The sequence below is a fragment of the Trichosurus vulpecula genome, chromosome 3 (assembly GCF_011100635.1).
Source record: "Trichosurus vulpecula isolate mTriVul1 chromosome 3, mTriVul1.pri, whole genome shotgun sequence".
Classification (NCBI taxonomy): domain Eukaryota; kingdom Metazoa; phylum Chordata; class Mammalia; order Diprotodontia; family Phalangeridae; genus Trichosurus; species Trichosurus vulpecula.
Genome location: NC_050575.1, coordinates 94,833,530 through 94,860,205, shown reverse-complemented (window position 1 = coordinate 94,860,205; position 26,676 = coordinate 94,833,530). Strand labels below are relative to the sequence as shown.

Genomic DNA, 26,676 nt, shown 5'->3' with positions numbered 1-26,676 from the left:
ACCATAATTCTAGAAGAACAATGATGAAGCATGCTCCTCACTTTCTGACACAGGCATTGGACTAAATGTGTAAGGAGACACACTTTTGGATATGGCCAATGTGAGAGATTTGTTTGCTTGACTCTGCACATTTATTACAAGGCTTTTGTTTTTCTTTTTTTTTTTTTCCCTAATGGGAGAGGGATTTGAGGGAGGGAAGAAAAATGCTTCGTTGAAAAATAAATTTAAAATATTTAAAAATTTCTGCCCTTTTATAAATTGTTCTCTTTGTTTTGCTGTTTTCATTCTCTGTCAGTTCATACTAAGGATTCTCTAAAATCTTCATAATTTCTTGCACCATGATAGTTTTCCAGCAATTTCTATGCCACATTTTGTTCAACCATTCCTCACTTATTTACAAGGCAATCTAAGAGCATCTCCTGAAATTCTAGTTTTTGCTTTACTTTCCCATGTTTAGCTATTCTGCCCCAGGGATAGTAACTTCCCTCTCAACTCCTCCTCTCTACTAACCTTCCCTTCCCCCATTTGCTCATGTTTACTGATTGTGTTTGCTGTATTTCTACACCCAACTCTTTTTGTGTGAGTTCAGCCTTCTTTTGTTTCAGATAAGAGTGAGGTTCATTTGATGTCTATTTCTCCTGCCTTCTCTGTTCATGTTTATAACCTTTTCATGCATCCTCTTTTTCCTTTACCGTACCTTTCCTTTCCCCTGTGTTGGTAATCAAAATGGGCTCCTTAGCACTTAGTTCAACAAGTGCCCTTGAAGAGTTTGGCTTTTGTTTGCTTTGATTAATTCAGTGTATTTCATTGAGTCAGTAAGTGCTAAGCCCCAGGGCCTAAACACCTATTAGGTGTAAAACCTTAGTGGGTGTGGATTGGCAACTAAGGTGGGGCCCAAGGTAGGGCTAACTCCAGGGAGGGCCTAGTTTACATGTCTGGGAGAGCAGAGACTCTTAGACCACATGGGTTTAAGTCACCTCTTTGTGACAATTCTAGGTCACGTGGGTGAGTCGCATGTGTGACTCACCCCCGATGCTGAAAAAGATATAAAAACCAGGGGTTGGCTGTCTGTTCCTTGGAGCTCTTTGCCACAGCAGTTGTGGCGCATGACTCTGGGCCAGCCCTTGTTCTGAGCTCCCGGGCTGAACCTAGATGTTGGTAACTATGAATTGTATTGGGCCTGTCTGTTGAAGTTTGTAATTTGTTTGTATTTTGCTCTGAAGTTCAGTGTGCTGGCTTTTTCCCCTGAACTAAGTGAATGATATTTGTATGCTGAATTAAAAGCAAGCTTGTCAACCCCTTCACCTTGCTTTCCTTAGTTAAGCAGATCAAAAGAACCTGTGCTTTTGGCAGCTTTCCAGGTGCTGGCTGTGGGTGGATCTTACACCCCCACAGAAGCTGCTAGCCGGATTGTTGAAACATCCCCTCTTCATACCTTGAGAAAGGTACACCTTGAGAAAGCCACAAAACCTAATTTTTTTTTTCTTATTTTCTTGTTCGCTCTCTGAATCCGTTAAGGTTCTGAAGGGACATTTGTTTCTTTCCCTCTTAGAATGGTGGTATTACATCATCTTACAGCTCCTCATTGTTTGAGTAACTTTTCTTTCTGTGTTTCTCTGGATTCTTCTGTTTGTATTTCAAAGTTCCTATTCAGCTTTGGTCTTTTTGTTAGAATGCTTGAAGGTCCTCAATTCCATTGAAAGTTCTTCTTTCTCCTTCTCCCCCCAGCATCATATTCAGGTTTGCAGGGAAGGGCTTTGGTTGTAAGCCTTTCTCTTTTGCATTTTGCAGTATTCAAAGATCTCATTTTTTATTGAAACTGCTAGGTCTTGTGTGAACCTGAATATGGCCCCTAGATACTTGAACTGTTTTCTTTCTGGATGCTTGTAGTATTTTTTCCTTGATGTGGGAGCTCTGGATTTTGTCAGTGACGTTTCTGGGACTTCTCCTTTTGGGCAGACAGGTACCAACTGTTTATTAAGCTCTTACTATGTGCCAGGCACCGGTCCTAAGCACTGGGTATACAAATACAAGCAAAAAAGACAGTTCTTGACTTCAGGGAGCTTATATGCTAACAGGGGAAGACAACATACAAAAGGGAGCTGGAAAATGGGAGTGGGGCAGGTACCTTTGGAGGCATGGTTTTGAAGTCTGGAAAGTCAGAAGCTGAGGGTCAGTTTTATGATTTCTTTAACTATGGTGTCTGCTCCAACGCCACCCCCCCAGATCATGGTTTTCAGAGAGTCCAATGATTGATTCCTAAAAAACTCCTTGACCTGTTTTCCAGACCAGTTTTTGATATCAGGTTTTGTACTCTATTTTCTCAGTTTTTGATTTTGTTTTAATATTTTTTGATACCCCATAGAATCATGGTTGTCCCTTTGGTTTATTTTAGGTTTCAGGGGGTCCATTTCTTGGGTACTTTGTCTTCTAAGCTATTTATTCCTCCAGTTCTTTTCCCTAAGAGCTTTTATTTCATTTTTGTATCTTATTTCATTTCTCCTAGGTATTTATGTAGTCCTTGTAGAAAATCCATTTTTTTCTTTGATTCATCATTGCTTGTAGTTGTTACAGAGTTATTTTCTTCTTTTTTGGGATCTCCAGATTTGTAATAATTTTTGATACTGTCGGTGTTTTATTTTCTCATCTGTCCCTGAACTGGGGCTTGGTACTAGTTCTAGTTTCCACTTCCTGGTGTTCTTCTGAGTGGCATTGTTGGGCCTTCTTGGTCTTGCTTTGAGGTCTCTGGAGTCTTGTACTAATCTCCTCCTATGGGGTAGGCCCTCCTAGATCTTTTAGTTGTCTCAGGACAGAGAACTGGGAACTTCAGTCTCTGGCTCTGTAGGTGTTTTTGAGGTTTTTCACCCTTAGTGGGGCATTCTCAATTCCTAGGAGAGACCTCTGTTCTTGCTGCCCAGGACACAGTCCTGGCTGTCTTTAGTTGTGCTGAAAGGTTGTGCTACCCTGGTGCTGGAGAAGGCCCCTCTTTCTATTAACCTTGGGCTTCTGGCTGATCTCTGGGGTGGAAGAAATCACTTAGACTAGTTTCTCATTGGGTTTCTTTTTTTTTTTTCATTGTTTCATTATGTCATTTTTTTCACCATTCAAATTTCATTTCATTTTTTTTTCATTTTCAGATGCCTAGTAAATGCCCAGTAAAATTCAACACAAACTTTCATCCCAATGTTCATAGTAACATCACTCTAAAAATCCTGCTGTGGTGACATATCTACCCTCCTTCTCATTAGGTTATTCAATCTGGTGGGAATGTCATGTTTTTCGGGGAGCCTCCTATTTATGAAATCTTATTGGCAGCTGCTGAAAAAGCCCTTTAATTTCAAGTGGTCTAGAAATAGAATTGAATCGTTACTTGATCAGTGACTGTTAGGAGATTTTATTTTTTTCTCTTTAGAAACAACCTCACTGCTGTTGTGGTTATTGGTATTAAATTACTTTCAATTTCTTTGTTGATAATAGTGGAAAAACTGGGGCGGGTTGACTCATCTTCAGTTCTAGAACTTTTTTCATTAGCCGCTCTTCCAGTGAGCAGTTGCATTTCAATGGCTAATGTGTGGAGCACCTTCTCTGCTGCCTATCTACATGTGTGCAAACTTGTCTTCAATTTCAGAAGAGACGCAAGAGAGCATTCAGCGCTTTGAGCAGCAGGCAGGGTTGACAGAAGCAGGATACACTCCACATAAAGGCCTCACCACAGAAGAAACCAAGTACCACCGTGTGGCAGAGGCAGTGCATGTGAGTATATGACTTGAATGATTTGGAAAATGTCACTTGCCTGGAATTATCTTCCTCCTCATCTCCACTTCCTGGTGTCCCTTGGGTCCCACCTAAAATCCCACTTCCTATAAGAAGCCTTTCCAATACCAAGTGCTTTCACTCAGTAATTATTTTCAGTTTTTCCTGTATAGACCTTGTTTATGCATAGTTGTTTGATGTTGCCTCCCTCGTTAGATTAACATAAAAAATACAGTACATAATTTCATATAACAAAAGCTCTCATTTCTAGATTGTTTTAGTTTTTGACTCACAGGTACCTTGTAAGGAAGGTGGTGAAATGATCATTCCCGTCTCATGTGATACAGTATTCCAGCATTTGTACTGCAGAATGCAGAATGACTGGAAGTTAGCGGAGGATCTTCATTCTGTTATACTTCCCTTTCAGGCCGAATTTGTTGAAGTGTCAAAGTACTTCTCATCTCTTTCTAAATGAAGTTGTTTTTTAGCCCTAGGTCATATTATGTAACTTGGTACAAAGAGGAAGTGTCCACAGCTAGTTTGTCATCAGTGCCGATGTGGTGAATTCACAGGACTGCTGGGCAATTCAGAGTAACTGGATGTGTTATTAAAACCAGATGTAGGATCGACAAATCTTAAGTAGATAAAAATGTTGGGCTTTCGAGTTTTCTATAATACTCTGTAAAGGAGAGGTGATTTATACTGGAGCAAAGTGGTGCTCCAAATTTGGTGGCACAGTGTTTAAGAATGAGACCAAGGAAAGTGGAGGATTTTCCTTTGGAAAAAGAAATGCTGGTAAACCTTTGTAAAATGTTTTATTCATCTCATGCTTGAGCTGAAAGGTCTCCATGTAAGTCTTGTCTAGGAATACAAGGGCTTAAATAGTAATCTCATTATTTCATCTTTGTCGCAAATATATTCTGGTATTCTTTCACTCTTGGCTATCAAGCTCTTGGAAATGCCACCGGATTGCCAGATAAGATGGCAGCAGTCAAGTAAAGGAGACTGTCCTTGACTTAACCTGATTGTCTAGAACAGAGGGTACAGAACGTTTTTTCTCATTGAATGCCACTGATGCAGAGGAGAAATTAATTTAGAGTTACATATAAATAAAAATGCCCAACATGCCCCACTAGAAACCTTTTTATCTACTTTAGAAATGCAGATTATTTAGTACATTTCCATCTTATAGACTATCCAAGGGGCATTAACTCCATTGATTCCTACTGTAAACTCTCACTGTATTATGAAGGGGCCCTGGGGTTTTACATGTAGTGCTAGACAGAACTATAAGTTGGCAGGTCAAATGAAGCTTGAAGAGCTTCAGGTAGAGTTGCTGACGTTGTCTTTTGTTCAACCTCGGTTTTTTACAGAAAATACTGCATTTCCTGGCCCTCCCTTTCTTAACACTGGCTATATTTTCTTTCATTCCCCATATATGTTAGGAGAGAAGAATGGATAGACTTACTGTCCCTCACTGCCCCTTAAGACTCTCAACCACCATCACTCAAAACATCTCTTTAAGTTACTTCATCTATCAGCATCATTATATCCTATTCCTAATTGCAGTTGTCATCTCAATATGTTTTGAACCTGGTTCTAGTAACCCTCTATGAGAGAAAAGGCAATCTTCCTCTACCTCCAATTGCCTTCCTGTTTGAGGATTTCAGTAGACTTCTTAACATTCCCTCAAACAACTTCTTCCAGCACCATCAGCTTCCTCAGGTTCCACAATCTGTTTTATTTTTTACTCTTTAAAATTTTATTTGTTTTTATTTTTACTCATTCATTTGCATTAGTAGTCCTACACTAGATCTCACTATCACCCATAACTGTACTACTACTACTACCTCTGTCCTACCAGAATTCTGAAATTTTTCTCTCTGATCATACCTGTAATCCACAGGGTTTAACCTCATTAGGTTTCCCTTAATTTTCTTTGTCTTGCAATATTTACTTGTAGATATATTTATAGTCTGGACCAGGGGTGGGGGAACCTGTGGCTTTGAGGCCATATGTGGTCCTCTAGGTCCTCAAGTGCAGCCCTTTGACTGAATCCAAACTTCACAGAACAAATCCACTTCATAAAAGGATTTGTTCCGTAAAACTTGGACTCAGTCAAAAGGCCACATCCAAGGACCTAGAGCAGGACTGTTTTTTGCCTTTCTGTGTATCTTCAGTGCTTAGCATAAGTCCATAGGAGACCTGCAGTGAGAAATCAAATGGCTGTGTCCTTCCAATTCATTTTTCTGATTCAAAGCTGGTACTCTTTGGATACTTGGTGAATGAAGTTCTGGCTTCAGCAGCTATTTTTTTTTTTAATTTGTGATTTCATTGGTATAGAGAAGCTTCTTCTGCTAGCGCAGCTCAGGCAGTTCTCTGCAACTTATAGTTTTAAAAGATTGTCCTAGTACCTTAAGTGATTGGTTGGTTACTCAGCCCAGTACATGTCAGAGGTTGAACAGGCACCAAAGTCTTTTTGGCTTTGAGAACAGCTTTCTATCCCTTATGACAAGTTGCCTTTTTGCCGTATTAGTTGATGCTTTAAGTTCTTAGCCAGTTTGTAGGACTGGGTGAACTGGCATCTTGGCACGCAATTAAATATTTCACCTATGTGACCCTTGTCCCAGCTTAGCTGTTATGTCCACCTACTTCCCTCCTCAAGAGTAGTACTTTGTTCCCTGCAATTGCCCCTTTATATAAGTTGTGTAACCTTTTACTCATACAGTAATAATAACATTTAATTTTTTCTAGTTAATCATGAGATCACCTAACGTAGCATTTTGTGCTTATAATGCATAAGATCTAGAACTGGAAAGAACCTTGGAGATTACTAAGCCCAACTTCATTATTTGACATATAAGAAAACTGAGACCCAGAGAGGTTAAGGAACTTGCTTAAAGTTCCCTATGTAGTAAGCAGAGCCAGAATCTGAACATAGCTGCTTGAATTCCAAATCCAGTGCCTTTGACACTATACAGGGAGTTAGAAATTGGTGCTTTTGCTTAATTTTCTCGTTCATTTCTAAATATATTCGTTGAGTCTTCCTCTGTAACAAAGATTTTTTTAAAAATTCAGCTATACATCCATTACTTTTGGCAGTAGAAGCAGTATTCTATAACTCCAATAAACAGAATGCTGTGAATTCTTAGCTCTTCCCTGGGGCCAGCATTGGTCATTATAGTTATGCAGCATTCAGAGATGGTTCTTCCTGCTTATGTTATTGTACTCACTGTGTACATTGTTTTCTGTTCTGACTTTCTCTTGTATGAATTCCATTCTCTTAGTTCATACAACTTTGTAAGTTTCTCTGAATTCTTTATATTCATTGTTTCTTATGGTTCCATTACAATAGATCACGTGCATATACTGTAAATGGTAGTCTCTTATTTATTCCTTTTTATCTACTGTTACTAGTTATTAGAAAAATTTTGATTTGTGTTTTCTTATTCATGAAAACACATGCCTAGGGGAAAAGCCACATTAGTGTATGTAAATGAATCAGTCAGGAAACCTTAATCTCCTGGGGACACATAGCAGTAACTCTCACTTTTCTAGCTTATAAAACAGTTTTTAAAAAATAACCCTATGAGGCAGATCATAAAAAATGTCGTCTTCATTTTAGAACATACTGAAAGTGATTTGCCTGAATTCAAACAAATTGTAAACAGTAATCCATTCCAGGTTTCATGACTTCAAGCCCAGGACTCTTTCTAATATACCACGTTGCCTTTTGCAGTCCTGTTCCTTTAATAAATGTCCTTGGGAAGTACTTTCTAAGAATCTGTTCACTTAGGCTTAGATGCATTTTCTTTTTTTCAAATATACTTTAAGTACACATTTTTCCTTAGTCTCCTAAATTGTGATATGTAACCCTGCACCTCCATTCTTGGTTACCATCCCCCTCTCCACCCTGGACACTTTTCATTTGATTCTTTTCAAGTTCATTGGGCACTCTGCTTCCACATACTCATCTTCATTCTTAGGATGTCTCTGCATTTTATCAGTATCAATATCAAGTATTCTTCTGTTTTGAACAGTTTCCTGTCTTAATCACACTTTTGACCTCCCTGTTCCACCTATTTCAGGAAACTGTACAGTAGAGAAACTTACTGTTTGCTCTCAGACTTTGGATAATTGCTTCTGTGGAAGTATCAGGACTTTAGACTTAAAACTTAACATTTTTTGTTTAATGTTGTAACTTTGCCTTTGCAAAAAATGACTTAGATGCCTTATAAAGACTGGGTTGATTGGCATATGTAATGACCATCCTCATTTTTGTAGTGCTTTAAGACTTAAAAAATGTTTCTTATTTTAAACATTTTTTACAATTACTGATAACTTTTGTTTTACGTTGCTTAAATTTCCCATTGTATTGCTCCACATTCTTCTAAATGAGCCATATAACCAGTTTTTTTTAAAGAAACAGGATGTGAAGATACCCCTTCTTCACTCTTCTGTTAGAGCAGAAAGAAAAAGAGGATGCTCCATTCCTTTACAAAGGATGTGGATATTTTCTATGAGATGGCTCTGAGGCAGGAAGAGATGGGATGCTAGGGAAATTTCTGGTGATGTTAAAAGATGTCAAGAAAAACTTATTTAAAAAGAGGAAGAAGAAAAAAAGTTAATAAAAGTAATTAATATATTGAAAAAAATCTGACAACATATGCAGTATTCAACACCCAAGGACGTGCCTCTTTGCAAAGGAGTGGAGAGAGCTGGCTTCCCATTGGCTTTGCTTTGGGCCACTCTTGTTTATTAATTTTGCAGCAGTCATTTTGATGGAGTCGAGGTTGTTCTTTCAGTTCATCTTGCGTCGAGTATGTGGTTTTCTTGGCTCTACTTCATTTTGTATCACCTCATTACAGATCGATTCTTTACAAAAACTTGGAAGAAGGTGAAACAGGCATTAAGATCGCTATTTTATGGATAAGAAGCAGAGGCTCAGAGAGGCAGAATATGCAGCACTGCATTTGGAGTCAGCCCTGGAGTCGATCGTTGCTTGTGTGACTCGGGGAAAATCACTGAATGTCTCATAGCCTTAGTTTCTCATCTGTGTAGAGAAGGGAGTTGGATTGGAAGACCTGAGTTATCTTTTCAGCTCTGAATCTTAGGTTCCTGTGAAGGGGAAATGATCTGCCCGAGTCTGTACAGTAAACAGCCAAGCTGGGATTGGGAATCGGGTTCTTTGACTTGCAGTTCAGTGCTCTTTCCCTTGCTCCATCAACTTCAAGATGAGTAGGAGATGAGGAGTAAGCAATGAAAGATGTGTTTGATTCCAGACCATACTTCCCTATGTGGACTTGAACCAAGTTCTTAGCTTATACTTTTTTTTTTTTGGAGGGGGAAAGGCAAGGCAATTGGGGTTAAGTGACTTGCCCAAGGTCACACAGTTAGTAAGTATGTCAAGTGTCTGAGGCCAGATTTGAACTCAGGTCCTCCTGACTCCAGGGCCGGTGCTCTACTCACTGAGCCATCTAGCTGCCCCAGCTTATACTTCTTTAATAAGCTTATAAGTAGGTATAAATTCTTTCAAAGGCATGTTTGTTTTTGCTCTTTCAAACAGAAATTGAAGTTACAAAATGGAGAAATGACAAAAGAAGATAGACTGATTGCTTCAACCCAGTCTTCTCCAAGTAATACACCCCATTCTTCTCCCAAGCAAAAGCCCAGGTATGTTGATTCCCCAGGATCCCTCCCCACAAAGCCATCACCAAAGCTTTCAAAGCTAGGGTTAGCCTCATTTTGGACAATAACAGCTTGCTGTAAACCATAATGGCTCTGTAAAACACTTGTTATTTCATTGGATGACTTTCATAATAACTCTGTGAAGTAGATGCTCTTATTCCCCTCTAGAGAGGAGGAAATTGAAGCTAAGATGTTAAGTGGCTTGCCCTGGTAAGTTTGTGCTAGCTTTGTAAGTCTAGCACTCTGTCTATTATGCCGTCTAACTGATATCTAAATCTTCCTTATTTGATGGTAGGTGATGATTTCTGACCTTAGCATTGGTGTTACATCTTACTCATATTCTCTTAGATAATTTCCAAATGAATAGAAAACATTTGGAACTGGAGATGTATAGCATTATGATAAAGAATGTGTGTACAGGCATACCCTGCCTAAGGTTTTAATTAGATCTTTTGAAAAACCAGTGTGAGATAGATTATTATGAAAGGAATTAGTGCCATAGGAATACCAAAATGACATCATGCTTTCTTAGCTTCTGGTGGGGTTCTTCTTCTGATGCTTCATTTTTATCTGAGTTGATAGATGACACAAATGCATAAGCTTTAGTTAGGTCTTACCAAGCTGGGAAGACTTTGATGGATTGTAATGCCTATTGTATTCTAGGTATGTCAGGGTAGGCCTATTACCTGATGATTTCTTGCAATAGAATGGTCCTGAAGAATGGTTATGTCCTTAGAGTTATGGAAACATTAAGGGTACTCCTGTGATGGAAAGGTGGCAGTGAGCCATGATTTCCATATTCCAGTTCTTCACTTGGAAGTTTCTGATCATTAGATGCTATGCTTAAGGTATGATTTTAGGAGTTTTTATGTATGTGCCTTATGGACTTTGCTTGTGACTTTTCCTTCCAGAGGCTGGTTTACTCATGGATCTTCTACTTCCTTACCTGGCCTAGATGTCAGCAGCATGGACTCTGGAAATGGAGATAGAGACAAACCCTCATCTGAAAAATGGAGCCTTTTTGGACCAAGAGCCCTTCAGAAATCTGACTCAGGTATTGTGTTGAGGGGATCACTTTTAAGAGCTTTTCTGGAATAAGAAAGAGGAAACCTACATAGCTAAGAGGAATTGTGTTGGCTGTTTGGATGATTCCCTTTCCAACGCTGCTCAAAGTGCTTCATTAGCATTGGCAGTAAAATTAACTTAATAGCTGCTGTTTATATAGCACTTCAGGTTTGCAAGGCACTTTGTGGTACAGTATCTTAAGTGACTGCTTAATACCAAGGGCCCTAGAATGAAGGACTGGAAGGAAACCTGAGAGATAATCTTACCAGGGGTGGGGAGCCTGTGCCTTTGAGGCCACACGAGGCCCTCTAGCTCCTCAAGTGTGGACTTTTAACTGAATCCAAACTTTACAGAATAAATCCCCTTAATAAAAGGATAGGTTCCTGCAGTTTCTCCAGCCTGATTCTAAACTCTCTCACTTTTATGTATCGAAAAACTGAGGTTGGTAGTGTCACTTACCGAGATTGCGCAGGTCAGTAGTAGCAGAGTTGAGATGCACACCTAGGTCTCCTCATCTGTTGACTTTTCTGCTCTACCAAACTGCCTCCCAACAAAATGCTTCTCAAACACTAAAGTGTCTAAGAGCAGATCTTTTTGCTTACCAATATAGCTAAATATACTTGAATTTCAGGTTCCAAGGCTTTGGATTGTTTAAAACAAGTCCAGCCTGTGGGGCGAAGGGGGTCGAAGTGAAACTTTGTTTTGAAGCAGTTACCTTTGTGAAAAGGGAAGGGAACCAGAATTTACATAGTGCTAACTTTGTGCCAGTCGCTGTTTCAGGCACTTTACAAATATGGTCTCATTTGATCCTCACAACCCTAAGAGATGGGTGCCATTATAACCTCCATTTTACAGTTGAGAAAACTGAGGCAAACAGAGGTTAAGTGACTTGCCCAGAGTCATCCAGCTAGTAAGTATCTGAGGTCATATTTGAACTCAGATCTTTCTGATTCTGGGCCCAGGGTTCAACTGTCACCCAGCTATCTAGAAATCCTAGGATACTTATGTTATTGCTTACATTGACAAGGGTTGTAAAGAGATAGGCATTAACTGTTTATGGAAGGCAGTTTGATATAAAGTAAAAAATAAAATAACTTCGTTCTCTTCAAGGTTTTAGGTTTTTGCAGCATGTTCAGTGCTATATAATGTATCAGTAGAGTGTTCCCATTTTATAATTGGGAAACTGGAGACCCAAAGTTAAAATGTCACAAAGTAAGTGTTAGTCAAGACTTCAACTTGGATCTCCTGACTCCCAAGGCCATGCTCTTTCCACTAACCAGTATCATGCCATAGGAAAGAATAATAGATTTTGAGTTGGGGATGTGATCTGACTTATGTATACCACTTAGTTGTTACCTTGGGCAGATCTTTCCTTGCTCTGAGCCCATAGTTCATCTGTCAAATAGGGAGTTTTCTTCCCCCCCCATTACAGGGTTGTTAATGTAATAGGAATGTTAAAATACTTCCTGAATACTGGTGGGGGAAGGGGTGGTATATATATCCTTTAACGAATGGGGAGTAGGTAGGAGATAATGTAATCTTAACTCCTACCTAGTATGTTACTTAATATTTAAATATAGTCTGAGAAAAAGAGACCACTTTATTCTGTTGTATCGTTAACCTCCATCTCCCCCCAAGAAGCACTTAGTTTTGAGGTGATGGGGAATCACCAAGCTGTATAAAATGATCACCAAGGACCCTTTAAACTCTAAGCTTCTGTAACACTTTCCAAGATGGTTTCTGAATTAGTTTCTAAATCAAACTTGTGACTGTGTATGTAGCTTTAATTGCGACCTACCACAAGTTGTTTTTGTCTTAAGTTTCCAGCGTCAGAAATGGAAATAATCTATCTTCTGTGGCTTTACTCAGGTTTCAGTGTCCAGTCCTACAGAGGTACTCAGAAGCCATCACCAATGGAGCTCATTCGGGTTCAGGCTACTAGAATTGCAGAAGACCCAGCAGCCTTCAAGCCACCTAAGATGGACCTTCCAGTGATTGAAGGAAAGAAACAACCTCCACGAACCCATAACATCAAACCAAGAGACATGAATGTGTTGACTCCTACAGGGTTCTAAAGCTCCCGCTTCCTATGAGCAAAGTTGTTTTCCCTGGCAAACCCACTGTTATGTAGAGAGTTCTTAGACTTTTCTTTCTTCCTGTCCACCTTGCACTTGACATAGGAAAGATGTCCATTTACAATTCTGCTGAGGACAGTATTCCTGGGGAGGTAGTGATTGTTTCTTTAAATATTTGTGCAAAGCTTGCTTCTTTCTAATGCAGGAAGACCTATTCTGTAATGTCCCAAAGCTGGTCTGAATGACTTCTCAAAGTATAGCTGACTACGGCCAATTACTGATCTATAGAACTAGATTGCAGGGGGCAAGGGAAATAATTAAAATCTAGTAGACTTTGTTCTGCATATTTTATCCAAGATAAATATTTGTTTGGTGCTTCTTTTCTTTGATAAAGAACATTCCTATTTTCCATCTTAGTTGCTGGAGCTAACAGCTTCTTAGAGAAAGCTGCTACTCTAGAATCAAGGCACTGGTTCAGGAACCCTGTTTCCTGGTTCCTTCCTGGCCAAGATTAGAGAGGCAGTAGTCTAACAGGAAAGGTCTGTTGGAAGTGGAGACTGCTCTTGTCTTGTGACATTTATGTAAAAGATAATTAAAAGGTATTAGTTCTTTAGTTAAGGGCTTGAAGCAGAAGATTTGGTCTGCTCTGCCCGACCAGTGGACTTTTCGGGAAGACTGAACGAACACTAAGGATTGTGGTTTGTTGCTGAATGATGAAATCATTGCCGCCTCCAATAGATGAATAAGTGGTCTTTGTTCATTTTAGCAATAGGTACCACACTAAGCTCAGAGACTAACAACTGATTCTGTTAAATTCCTAAGGGAGATTTTGTGCAGTGTTTTGTGCTATAGAGGAAGAGCTGAAATAATTTATTTTTTAAAAACTCAAGGAAGCTCAGTATAGTCTAGAGTGATCTGAGGTAAGTCATTTTGTGACTTTTAACTTCCTCCCCAAGTATTGGCCTGAATTCTGTCTTATTAGAAAAGGATGAACTGCTGGGAGAAATAAAAGCTTTTCTCTTTGAGAACTTTAAACACGAAACTGAACCATTCCCTTATCTTCCCTGCCCCCCCCCCCAACAGATGATTGAAATAATAATTTTATTACCCTTTTACATCTCTCTACTCTCATTCTTGGAATCCTGTTTCATCACTGTCTCCTACTTCCTGGTTTTGTTTTGTGGAGTGCTTTCTAAAATGCTGTTTCTGAGGAAGAAACACAGTACCCAAGAAGGCGTAGGCCCTTTTCAGTTCATGTGTATGTACTATTCCTTTTTAATGTGCTCACCTGGATTTGAGAATAAAATTCTCTGGGTTGTAGGTTTTGGAAAGGGGAGAAAAATAGAAGCAATAGGGGAAGATGGTGATCTGTAGTTCATAATTTCCTTGTGCTAAATAGTGGGAAACACAGGATTTATATTTGGAGGACCCTAAATTTGATCCTGCCCCCTCTCATTTAAGAAATTTGCCCATAGTTCTGGGAATTGAATTATTTTCTATGGTTCTTTGGCCTATAGCTGCCACTGTTAGGGCTTGGAGATGGACTGATCAGTGACCTAGCTAATTCTGAAGAAGCCCAGTACTAAAATGTGGACAAGGTACAATTTTTCTTTTTTTGGACAGAGGGGCTCATCAATTCATATGGTCATGTGAAGCATGGAAAGATTTGCAAAGTATACAGATAGAATAGTGTCATGGATCACAGAATTAAAGGAGGCTGGAACCTAGAACTTGGTCACTTTGCTCTTACCTATTTATGTGGCCAGGGAGGGTCCTAGTTAATTTTTGATACAGTACTAAAAACCTTTATCATTTAATATGTGTATTTTTTTCTACTGCCCCCCCTATAGTGACTGGTCTTAATGAGATGGATCAGACATCATGATTACGTAGCTGCTTGTCTTCAGATGGCAAGGTCCAATAATGAGTTCTAAACTTGAATCCTTTCACCCTAGGTAAGGCCTGGCCATTTGTATTCTGTGTAGGCTTTGAGAGCTACACTGAGATTGAACACAGATGCTCTGACTCCAACTTAGAGCCCTGCTCACCATAACTATCTATCCCTTTTCCTTTCTTGTAGTCTTATAGTCTTAGGGCAGTAAGTCTTGAGTTGTAAAGATGAACGTTTATTCAGGGTAATGTATGATTTAGAGCTAGAAAGAACCTCAGGGCACCTCCTCCATTCCACTCATCTTATGGGAGGAAGTAGGCCCAGAGAGGGGAAATGGGTTGAAGTCACAAAAGTAGCAAGCAGCAGAACTAGGGTTTTAAAGTCCTGTTCCTTTGATTTTGAAAGATGGGTTCTTTTCATGTTATCACCTTTCCCCGAGACCATACCTAGCAGGAAGAAAGCTCTAGCATAGAAAGTTCCTTAAAAAAAATTACACACATGAGAAATAATTTGTCATAAAATAGATATAATTTGTGTATCAAAATCACATTTTGGAGAGTGGCTATGATGAATTCCTTATAAGGTGAGATTTTTCTATAAAGGGTTATGAAATAGTTGTTACAAAACTGGATAGGATAGGTTGCAGTAACCTACTCTCCTTTTTTTTTTTGGGCAAAATCCACTACAGTAATTAGTTATGTTGACTTTGGAAGTTGATTGTTCTCAGCCATCGTTCTACTGGAACCCGTCTTCTGGCATGAAGCTCTTGTTGGTTGCACAGAGGAGGAGTAGTTTGAGCATGAATACCTTCTCCTGGAGCTGGGGCACTAAGGGTTCTCCAAGCTCTCGGGCTAGTCGAACTTGGAAAGCCTTGAACTCCACTTCCACATCCAGTGAAGTGATATCATCACCATCCTGTAGATGGGGCATAATCTTCTTGATAAGTAGATCCTTCCTTTCAATGACTGAAGTCCTCAAGTGCTCTGGAAAGAGAAATAATTTAGTGTGTGTCAGCTATCCAGGACATTAGAGACGTGGAATGTCTGTCTAATACATAAACACTATCTGATGGCCTTCAAATTTCTAAAATTTGGCCTAATCTTAAGGGATCATAATAAAGGAGGCTGGATCATTGGAGTTTTAAAGTACCACCTAACTCTAAATTCTGTGTAATTCCTTTAGAACTGCAAATAGCATTAGAGATGTTGGGTAACACCTTTTTCTGCAAGAATAACCAAGGTCCAGACCCTTCCACTAGATTATAGGGTCTGGTCTGGCCCAAGTTGTGTTTGGTTCCTCAGACCACCAGAAGTTAGGAGGAGTGTACACAAAGAGAGAGGTTCTAACCAAAGTTTTTTATCTGCCTTCTCTTGAACTAGTCACTTGTGGTGGCAAAGCATGGCATTTGTATCACTTGGCTTTCATAAGGGTGTGGTGCAAGATTGTTTCATCCCATACACCTGTATGCCTAGCACTGTGTAGATGAACAATACAGTAAAGTATAACTTTTCTCAGGGAGTCTAGAGCAAACAGATAAACTAGTATGTCTGCCTTAATCAAACATTTATTAAGAACGTCAAATGTGCTAGGGATACAAAAAGAGGCAAGACAGTCCCTGTCCTCAAAGAGCTCATAGTCCTAATGGGGGAGACAACATGCAAACAAAAAATATACAGAATAAACAGGCAATAATTAGCAGAGGGAAGGCATGAGAATTAAGAGAAGCTGGGAAAGGCCTCCCACAAAAGATCAGATCAGGAGGTAGAGTTGAGTGAGAACATTCCAGGCATGGGAAACAGCCAAAGAAAATGCCCGGAGATGGAGTGTCTTGCTCAGAACAGCTGGGTGGACAGTGTCACTGGATTGAAGAATACATATTGGTAAGGTGTAAGAAGATTGGAAAGGTAAGTTATGAAGGGTTTTGAATGCCACAGGATTTTCTATTTGACTGAAGGGAATTTATCGATTTGATCAATGGAATTTATTGGGGGGAGGTGGGCTGTCCTATGATTGGACTTATGCTTTAGGAAAATCATTTTAGTGCCTGAATGGAGGATGGACTGGAGTGAGGGTAGACTTGAGGCCGGCTGACTCACCAGCAGGCTATTGCAAGTCTAGTCATGAAGTGATGAGGGCCAACATTTGCTGTGGCATTGCCAAAGGAGAGAAGGGGCATATGCAAGAGATGTTGCAAAGGCCTTGGCAACACAGTTTGTGAGCCTGTGGGGCGGGGAATATGGTATTGCCCTCTACAGTAATAGGGAAGGGGGGCGGTGGTGGGGCAAGTAGGAAGTGTTTTAGGATGAAATAATGAGTTCCATTTTGGATGTGTTTAGTTTTAAGACTTCTTTTGGACATTCAGTTCAAGATACGTCTGAAAGGCAGTTGGAGATGAGAGACTGGAGGTCAGCAGAGAGTCTGGTTGTCTTTTCCTTTCTAATTCTGTGGGGTCTCTATCACCTGAATATTTTTAAGACCTTGCCCCAAGTTTGAAGCTCCTCTCTCTATTCCCTTTCTAAGCTTCAAATGAGCAAGGGAAGAAGAAATTTTACGTATTTGTATATGTATAACCGGATAAAATAATTTTCGGAGTTTAAGGGACATCAGAAATAGCTGGCTGGCACAAAGCTGATTTCCCTCAAGTTCAGTTCAAGAATAGGGTGATGAATACCACAAAATACAACGGCCAAACTAGTTGGGAAAAACTCTGGGTCAAAATTTTGGCCCGGATCCATTTTTGCTCTCTGCAGACCTTGGAAGAAGCATGGTCAAAGATAAAGAACACTGGACCTTGGACCTTGAATTAGAGAATTGAGGGTTTATGACTCATGAGGGTTTACGAGACAGTCTAAATTAAAACAATATGCTTTTAATACTTAGTGACAGTGTAAAGGGGTGGACACAGGGCAGAAGAGTCACATACTAGGAAAAAAAGGTTTTGAGAATAAGAGGCCACTTATGCTAAACTTGTATTTATGGACCTAACTTAGGAGACTAGTTTTCCAGGGCTTGCTGCTATCAGGGCCATGCTTTCTGTAGACAGAAGTATTTGGGAATTCTTCCTTCATGAGAATGGCAAATATTTTCTCTCTGCTTCATGCTGACTATTCAGAGGTAGCCTAGGAGCCTGAGCCCAGTAACCCTGGGATTGGGCAGTACCCCCTAGACCAAAAGCCTTTTTCACACCTAGTCCTCACAACCAGGTATGTGACCTGGCCTTTTCAGGTGCTGCAGCCACAGCTATTCAAGAATGAAAGAGGAAAAGTCCTTGAAAGACTACGGAACCTCTCATTTCCTTTCATTACATAATAAGTTGTCCTATAGCCCATAAGGAAACCCCATGATGTTTCAGTGTGCTTAGAAAAATCATGAAAGAGGTGGGATCTGAATGGACAAAGAGGAAACATTTCCAGGTTGGAAAAAGGTGGGCAAAGATAATTGTTTCAACAAATATTTTTCTTAAGCACATATGTAGGTCTTCGGGGAAGCCACAGAGTCTGGGGGGAGGACAAAAGCAGGTTTTGAAGGACAGGCCTTGGCCAAGTCACTTTCTTTTTTAGTTTGTTTCTTTATCTGTAAAATAGGAGTAGGAAGGAGGGAAGAAAGACTAGATATCTCTAAGATCCTTTTTAGTACTAAAGCCCATATCCTTTATATCACATCTTCATGGTTCTTTGTTAATATGCAATGTAATCAGGGAATCTTGATTTTAAAGAAAGCTCTGGTAGTAAATATGTGACCTTGGGCAAACTTTCTTGTGTTTGCTCACCTGTAAAAAGGGAACCCTTCTCTGATGCCCCTGGTTCATAATAAAGCTAGAAAAGCCCTCAGAGATCACTTAGTGAAATATTTGGTATCAAGGGGATAAGAACATAGTAACCTAATGAATATCTGCCTTTCAAAATAATGTTTAATATGTCCCAGCACTGTGCTAAATGCTTTTTAATTGACCTCTTATTTAATCCTCACAACCACAACCACCCTAGGAGGTAGGGTCTACTATTATCCCCATTTTACAGATGAGGAAACTGAGGTAAACAGGTTAATTGAGTTGCCCAGAGTCTGCTTCCCCACCTAGCTGCCCTTATAAACCTCTGCACCTCCCACAACCCATATGTACAAAATGGACTGCTTACCTGTTAACACATGCTGATAACTAGATAAGAGAAATTGCAGATGTTCAACCAGCTCATCCCAACTCTGCCACTGGCTTGTATCAGACTGAAGGAAATAAGAGCCATTAATTACAATCTGTTGTGATCATATTTTCCTCTTTGGAACATATTTTCCAAAGTACTCAAAGCTTTTGGGGACAAGGGGGACAGGATTGAGAGTGAATGGGAATATGGCATATGGAAGATGAATTAGACTTGTCTTGATTGGCTCCAGAACTAGAACCAATGGTCTAAAATTATAGCAATGCAGATTTTTGGCTCAACAGGAGGGAGAACAATCAAGAGCCGTTCAACAAGCTCAGACAAGCTCAGTCTCGTCCCTAGACAACAACCAGGCCATGTGGTAGTGGGAATTCCTGCTTCAGGCAGGAGTTAAATTTGATGACCTGAGGTTGGTTTTAGTGCTATTTCACATTATCTTAGACAATATTTAAGCTAGTATCCAGTGTCTAGGCAATAACTGGGATTATGGTGTTAGAAAAAGAGGGATCACAAGGTACCTGATTCTTGAGCAGTGATGTTGAATGGTTGAGGAAATAGAGGGTCTGGGCAAGAGAGAGTGGTAGGGAAGTAGGCTTTTCACAGCTGTGGAGGAATAAAACCTCTAGTACTTTGCAGCGCAAGAGGTGACTCTCCATTGTTGCAAAGAAGATTTCCCTGCAAAGGGGGATGGAGAACAAAGGGAAAGGGAGGAGAGGGTATATGAGAGAAAGAGATTATAAAAAATCAACGCAATGGGGGCAGCTAGGTGGTGCAGTGAGTACAGCACTGGCCCTGGAGTCAGGAGGACCTGAGTTCAAATCCAGCCTCAGACACTTGACACATGTACTAGCTGTGTGACCTTGGGCAAGTCACTTAACCCCAATTGCCCTGCCCAAACAAAAAGAAAATAAACAAAGCAACGTCCTGAAAGCATGGTAATGGAAAAGGCTTTATTCTCTACCCCTAAGCTACCAGCCATCTTAGTTCACAGGGGCACCTTGATCTCAGAAGCTACTAGATTGGAAGCTCTGAGAGTACAGGAATTGTGTATGCCTAACACCAAAATATAGGGTCCTCCACACAGACTTAAGTGAAACCTCTGTCAGGAAATGGCTGACCATGGGCATGAGAGAAGTGATACGCCATGTCCCTGGTTATTCTGCATCTGAAGCACTCACTGTATTTAGTTCTGAGAGTCAGGAAATATACAAGGTTCAGTGTCTAGAACAAGTGGTAAAAGTATTAGGTAATTCTTGTGAAAATTGTCAAAGGAACTCAAATTTCCACGGTCATTCTCCGGGTGACATCCTCAACTCCTCACTCCCTTTCCCTCCTCTCAGTGAATTTCAGTGGCTCCCTTTCACTTCCAGGATCAAATATAAACTCTTATTTGGCATTCAATGCCCTTCACATTCTCCCTTTCCCCTATTTTTAGTCTTCTTACACCTTACCCCACCATGTATAAACTCTGTGATCCAGTGATACCGGCTTCCTTGCTGTTTTTCAAACAAGACATTCCAACTCCTGACTGTCCCCCATGCCTGGAATATTCTCCCACCCCATCTCTGCCCCTTGATTTCCTTCAAGCCTGAACTCTACAGGAAGCCGTTCCTGATTCTAGTGCCTTCCTTCTGTTGACTCTTTCCAATTGATCCTGTTTACATTTGTGTTTGCTCCATTAAAATGTGAGCTCCTTGAGGGTACAGTGGAAGGTACTAGTTGCCTCCCAACTCTGTTGGTGGAATGGTTGAGAAGTGGCATGTCGGAGTGGAAATGACCTTAGACTTATATGACCATAGACTTCCCCTTTCTGGACATCTGTAAAATGAGACAACTTGTGTTATCAACTTCAAGACTAGAGAAATATTCATTTTTAATAGGAATTTTCCTTTCTAGAATGGGTAAAGGAAATCAAGCTGAGAAAAGTGAAGTTCTAGTTCTCACCTTTGGCTCCTTTCAGGAATGGTCAGCACAAATCCAAACATCATCTCTGCAATTTTATTTGAGGTGCAGGTTGGGGTCCTGTCCACTTCAACAGCTAGAGACAGCATCCTCTGGAGATGTAAAATTACCCTGGGTTCAAAGTACAGGGCAATAAGGAGATGTGGAGGAGTGTAAGGACACAGTTTGAGGCTTTAGTAATGGAGTCTTAAATTCAACTTATCCAACTTAGCCATCTTTGTTCCTAATCTGCTCTTCTAGATTTCACTATTCCTGTCTGTGGCATCACTGTTCACTTAACCTCCCATGTTCAAAAGCTCAAGATAATAAAAATTCACATTCACTTCAAGGTTTACAAAACGTTTTACTCACAGCAACCCTGGGATGTGATACAGGTAGTGAAAAGGTAGGGCAACAGTGACTCAAGGCAACAGCCTCACGAGAGTCACATAGCTAGTAAGTGTCGGAGCCAGTAGTTGAACCAAGATTTTCTTCTTCCTATTATGCCATAATGACTCTTCCTTCTTTCTCACTCCCCAGTTAGTTACTAAGTCCTTTTAATTATGCATCTTCCGTATTTGTCCCTTCCACTGCCACCTTAGTTACCTCAACTAACTTCCTAACTGGTCTTCCCACCACTACTTTGTCCCTAACATTCTCCCCTACTCCTGCCTATCCACCCTTTTTATATACTGCAAACCAATTCCTTCATTATCTTCATGTCGGCTCAAAAAACATCGATGGGCTTCCCATTTCTACCTAAGAAAAGTTCCACCTCCTTCTTCCTTCACAGGGAAAGGTAGCATGTTAATAAACATAGGTTAAAATCCTGGTTCCAACACTTACTGGCTCTTTGATTGTAAACAAGAAGCCTGTTTCAGAACAAGAAGCCACTATTTCAGTGGGTTGTTTTGAGTAGACAGTTTGTATACCCATAAGTGAGACAGCAATCATTTTTATTCAAGGCCCTCCATATAATCCTTTCCAGCTCTAAATTCTATGAAGTCAGCATTCTAGTCAAAGTTCTAGGTTTATTCTGTCCCCTAAAATACAAAAACCTTAAAAAACCAACCCTGTATCTACATCTTTGCTCATACAGTCCCCTATTCTTTTTTTGGGAGGGGGGAAGGCAAGGCAATTGGGGTTAAGTGACTTGCCCAAGGTCACACAGCTAGTAAATGTGTCAAGTGTCTGAGGCAGAATTTGAACTCAGGTCACCCTGACTCCAGGGCTGGTGCTCTACTCACTGCCACCTAGCTGCCCCCAGTCCCCTATTCTTAGCATGTCCTTTCCCTAAACTCAAACTCAGGTCTTCCTATTCCAAATCCAGCAATCACTATATATATATAACCTGCTGGTAGATTTTTAAGTGTCAGGATTTGAGGTTCTCTGCTCAGTTAATATGTATGACATGGAGAGGAATGGGGGTGGGATGAATAAGTGAAGTCTTTACAGGCAGTATAAAGGATTAAAAGTTTATGTGAAGTTTATGTTAAGAATGATTGAAAATTTATCAGAAAGTGGAATAGAGCCAAGAGTAGCAGGGGCTCCTTTCCAAAAGTACTTTTAGACCGGTATTTTCTAGACTGAAGCCTGATGGGGAAGTCTAGGGAAAAAATAACAGTGAGTCATTTGTCCAGCTCAGGTTGGCATGGGGAGACACAGTGGTATTGAGAATAGGGCTGTGAACAGGGCAAGAGACCCATGCTTAAGTATGTCAATCTCAAGGCAAGGTGTGCTGGAAGTTCTAGAACACTATGCATGGCTGGGGGGAGGCAGACTGCAGTTCCATTACAGCAAGCTTCACAGCTAGCTGATAGGAACAGGGTCCAGATTGCTCACATGCAAGCCCAAGTCAGAAACTTGGAAAGCTCAGACCACTGAAAGCACATAGTTTGTGCTGACCCCGAGATAACACTCAATATCCCAAGATTTAGCTTCAGGACCAGTTTAGCCCTTTTCTCCAGAAATGTTCTCACATCAAGGCTGAAGTGAGGAAGTAGTGTGGAAGAATGAGCAAACAAAAGGAAAACGCTATTATGGTGACAGGAACACTTAAGACACAAACTGAGATGAAAAAGATGACTCTAAAACATCTGCAAGACTCTTACAAGATTTCACTAGAATTCCTAGAAACAATGAATCAAGAGTTAAAAAATTTTTATAAACACAAACTGAGATGAAAAAGATGACTCTAAAACATCTGCAAGATTTCACTAGAATTCCTAGAAACAATCAAGAGTTAAAAAATTTTTATAAATGAAATGAGTGAGCTAGAGGCAATATCTCGAAAAAGAAAGGAGAGCTATGGAACAAAGAATTGGAAAGGGAATTAAAAGATTGGCACATGAGGCACAAAACCTTGTCCAAGCAATAAACTCCCTGAGAATTAGAATGGACCAAGTAGAAGCCATGAGTAGATTCCATGAGACAAGAAGAAACATTAAAACAAAGTCTGACTGAAAAAATAACGACAAAAATCTAAAATTTCTCACAGCCAAAACAACTGACCTGCAGATGGAGAAAAACTACCTAGAGGCGCCCTGCCCCCCCTCCCCGGGGGAAAAAAATACATCCAATTTCAAGAAATCTGCCCAGACTTTTTAGAACAAGGGGGCAGAAAAAAACAGACTCGCACATGATTTATCAATTGGGGACACAGCTTGGAATATCCTATTCCAAAGGATATAGGCTTACAGCCAAGAACTAACCTATCCAGAAAATTAATTACAGTGGAAAAAAAAAAGGATTTTTAAGGAAATAGAGGAGTTCCAAATATACCTGATTTAAAGAGCACAGCTGTGGAGAGACTGAAGTTCAAGCACAAGAGTAAAAAGAAACAAAAAGGCAAACAAGTGAGCAATCATAAGGGACTAAACAAGGACAAACTGCAGTCAGATATAGGGAGATATCACCTCTGAACTCTATCAGCAGGGGTCAGGGGTCAGAGTTTAATTAGACAAGACTTGGTTCTGTTATGTCCTGATGACTGTAAGAAAGGAATGGAGAGAGGAGGAGAGGAAAGCAAAGTTAGGGATCCTAATCAGGATGCAAGGAGAAGGGGGTGAAGGTAGAAGCTGATATTCAAACTCTGCACCAGTGAAAAGACAGAGTTGGGTACAGAAATACATTTGACTCAGTAGGGAAATGGGAGGGATAGGGTAGATTAAGATTAGGCAAAACAAACTATAAAGAATGAGAATCTGAGGGAATGCCCATCACCTGATGAACTGAGGTAGAGTTCCAGAACCAGTTGCAGATCCATTTATACAATTGTAACAGTGTGGTACAAACAACTTTGAGAGTAACTCTGATCATTTTGAGGACCAATGATTCTAAAGGACGAAACATGCAACCTATCTCCTGAGAGGTAAAAGACTCAGGGAAGAATGAGATGTGTGTATATGTATGTCATTCTTTTGGAGGTGTGCTTCCTGCATGCAGAATGGAGACACACTCTAAGACACTCAAAGATTGTCACTGGGATGATTTCGGGTAATTTTTAAAAAAATCATCAGTCTCCTGTGAGAGAAAGCAGATGCTTTCAGCAATACCTCCCCGCTGCCCCAGGAAAGGTGGTGCCTTTCTTTCCCTTACAATTGACTTTTGCTCCTTCCAGGGTTTTCAGGTGGGTGGAGGTGGTTGCTGCTCTTGTCCTGGGGGATTCCCAAAAAGGATTGTTGATGGCCTTCCTTCTTATCAAACCCATCCCCAGTCACAGCTCCAACCAGCCAGTGGATGATATCCCTGAAATGGAAAGGAAAGCTGATAATCTCTCTGGAGGAGTCTCAAAACAAACACATTAAAAGAACTTCTTGTGATGACACTGGACTTAAGAGCCAGAAGATCTGAGTTTGAATTCTCCCTCTGTCACTTAGTAGCTAAGTTCCTCCCTAGAGGAGGAAATAGGAATCACAGAATTCCTGAATTGGCAAAGACCAGTTGACTAGTTGTTGACCAAAGATCCCTTCTATAACATTCCCAGTAAGTAGTCATCTATCTTTTGCCTCATTCTTAGAGAAAGGGGACATGACCAGTTTAGTTTTGCTATACAATTTTTCCTAGGACCACTTCAGATATGATTCAATAAAGCTAATATTATTAAGCTTCTGGAGAGATGACAGTGGTGTCAAACTCAAATAGAAACAGGCCCATGAACCACATATTGACTTAGAAAACCATAAATTAAAATTGTTTTTATCTATTTTGTTAAATCTGGTTTGGTCACAACCTGGAGTTTTGCAGCAGGCTGGGGAGTTTTAACACTTCTGGTTTAAAGGCATCACAGTCAGGAAAACCTAGGTTCTAGACCTGCTTCTGATACATACTAGCTGGCAAATCATTTAATGTCTCAGTTCAAAGGCAGCTCTCTAAGGTTGTAAATTGGAGAATGGTTGCTAATCTGCACTGCTGGCGGGGTTTCCTCGCCTAGTATTCCCTAGGGTAGTGAAAGTGCAGGTTAAAACAAAACCAGAAAAGCAGCTGCTAGCTCTGTGCTTGTGGAGACTCAAAGGCATGTTTTTCCTTGTCCTCAAAGACCTTATACATCAATAAATGAATATATTTATTATCAGGTACCTGAAGATCTCTACATGGGGAGGTACCTGAGTAGTCTAGAGACAACTCATTCTACTTTTGGAAAGCTCTCAAGTTAGAAATACTGAAGGGGGAGAGGGCAAGAAAGAAGGCTGAATATAAAAATATGATTTTGCGTAGATATAGATCACAACTTTGTATACGAGTAAGAAAATTATATGTGAAATAGAGAAAGATCACTGGGCTCAAGAATCAGGAGAATTGAGTTGGAATCAGCTCTGTCATCCAGCTCTGGGTAATTCAATTTCCTAAGCCTATTCATCTAAAAGTGACCTACCTCATGTCACAGGGTTGTTGAAGTAAGGAGTACAACATAAATAGGAACTAATATTATTGCAAGAACATGAGAAACACTGTATGATAGAAAAGATTGCTAGCCTTGGAGTCAGGAGAAAACAGTTCAAGCTGGTGCTTGCAAGTCATAGAGATCGTGAGCCTCAGTTTCCTCATCTATAAAAGGGGGATAATACCACCTCTCTGTACTAACGTACTTCCTACACTTGTGAGAGTTAACTAAGATAATGTATACAAAGTGTCTTACAAACCTTAAAGTATATAAATGTCAGCTATTTTGTAAAATTAGTCACTAGTGTGAGTGACAGTTAAGACAGATGTGGGATGATAGTGAAATGGTAAAAACTAAGGAATCTAAAGCTCAGAGAGTGAATTGTTCATGGTCACACAACTTAGTAGGTGATAAAGCCAAGATTCATAACCACATGCCCATTCCATTCCAAGAACTCTCCATTATGTTAGAGTTCAACTTGCAGTTGGACCAGAAGACCTCAAAGTGCCCTTCCAACTCTGAAACTTCATGCTGGGTATTTTAAAATATAAGGATGGACTTTCAGCTAAACACAGTTAAACAGCTGCTAAAGAATGGAATGAGGGGCCTTATGAACCAGTGAGTTCCCCATCCCTAAAGTGTTATCACCTATTAGGATATTTAGAGGGAATATAGTATCAGTTTGGACCACATAGCTTCTGAGGCCTTTTCAACTCTGAGATTCCCAAATTACTTTTACCCTATTAGTACTGATTACCAAAAGAAGTTTGGATGTATGGTGCAAGATTATGTTTTAAAGTATGCTATCAGCTGCTAGTATAATTATGTTCTGAAATGTGCTAACTTCCAGGCCCTAATCTCTCTTCAGTCTTGCTGGAACACTTGCTGGAGTGTTAATAAACAGAAGAAATGCACGTGATGCATTATTATTAATAATTATTATTATAAATTACTATTAATGCCATGGATGTCACAAACCACTGGCATAGTCCTGACTATAAGAAAATGACTTCTCCTTAGTCCAGACTGCTACTTTTAATCCTAGCATTCAAAGTCCTTCACAATTTCATACTTTGTTACCTTACATTGCCCTACACAAATTAAGTTATGTAATCAAGTTCTACTGTCAAATGGACTACTCTCCAACCCCTAACGACCCTACAGTTGGAAATGACAGGACTTAGCAAATAAAATTTTACGTCTTCAAAGCTGAGAACTGTGCTA

The 26,676-nt window shown here is 40.1% G+C and overlaps 2 protein-coding genes across 2 annotated transcripts in view; one reads left to right on the top strand and one right to left on the bottom strand.

Annotated features, from left to right (window-relative positions):
* KIAA1191 (KIAA1191 ortholog) overlaps window positions 1-13,623 on the top strand; it is a 29,034-nt gene extending 15,411 nt beyond the window's left edge. The window contains exons 6-9 of the mRNA XM_036748440.1: window positions 3,629-3,753; window positions 9,320-9,426; window positions 10,353-10,495; window positions 12,376-13,623. Of these exons, the coding sequence (XP_036604335.1) occupies window positions 3,629-3,753; window positions 9,320-9,426; window positions 10,353-10,495; window positions 12,376-12,581 (581 nt within the window). The 3' untranslated portion in view covers window positions 12,582-13,623. The remainder of the gene's footprint in view (window positions 1-3,628; window positions 3,754-9,319; window positions 9,427-10,352; window positions 10,496-12,375) is intronic.
* A 1,508-nt stretch (window positions 13,624-15,131) lies between these two features.
* Window positions 15,132-26,676, bottom strand: part of SIMC1 (SUMO interacting motifs containing 1) — a 28,033-nt gene continuing 16,488 nt past the window's right edge. The window contains exons 6-10 of the mRNA XM_036748439.1: window positions 24,168-24,317; window positions 20,574-20,702; window positions 19,148-19,304; window positions 18,609-18,693; window positions 15,132-15,455 (exon numbers count right to left, since the gene is read on the bottom strand). Of these exons, the coding sequence (XP_036604334.1) occupies window positions 15,208-15,455; window positions 18,609-18,693; window positions 19,148-19,304; window positions 20,574-20,702; window positions 24,168-24,317 (769 nt within the window). The 3' untranslated portion in view covers window positions 15,132-15,207. The remainder of the gene's footprint in view (window positions 15,456-18,608; window positions 18,694-19,147; window positions 19,305-20,573; window positions 20,703-24,167; window positions 24,318-26,676) is intronic.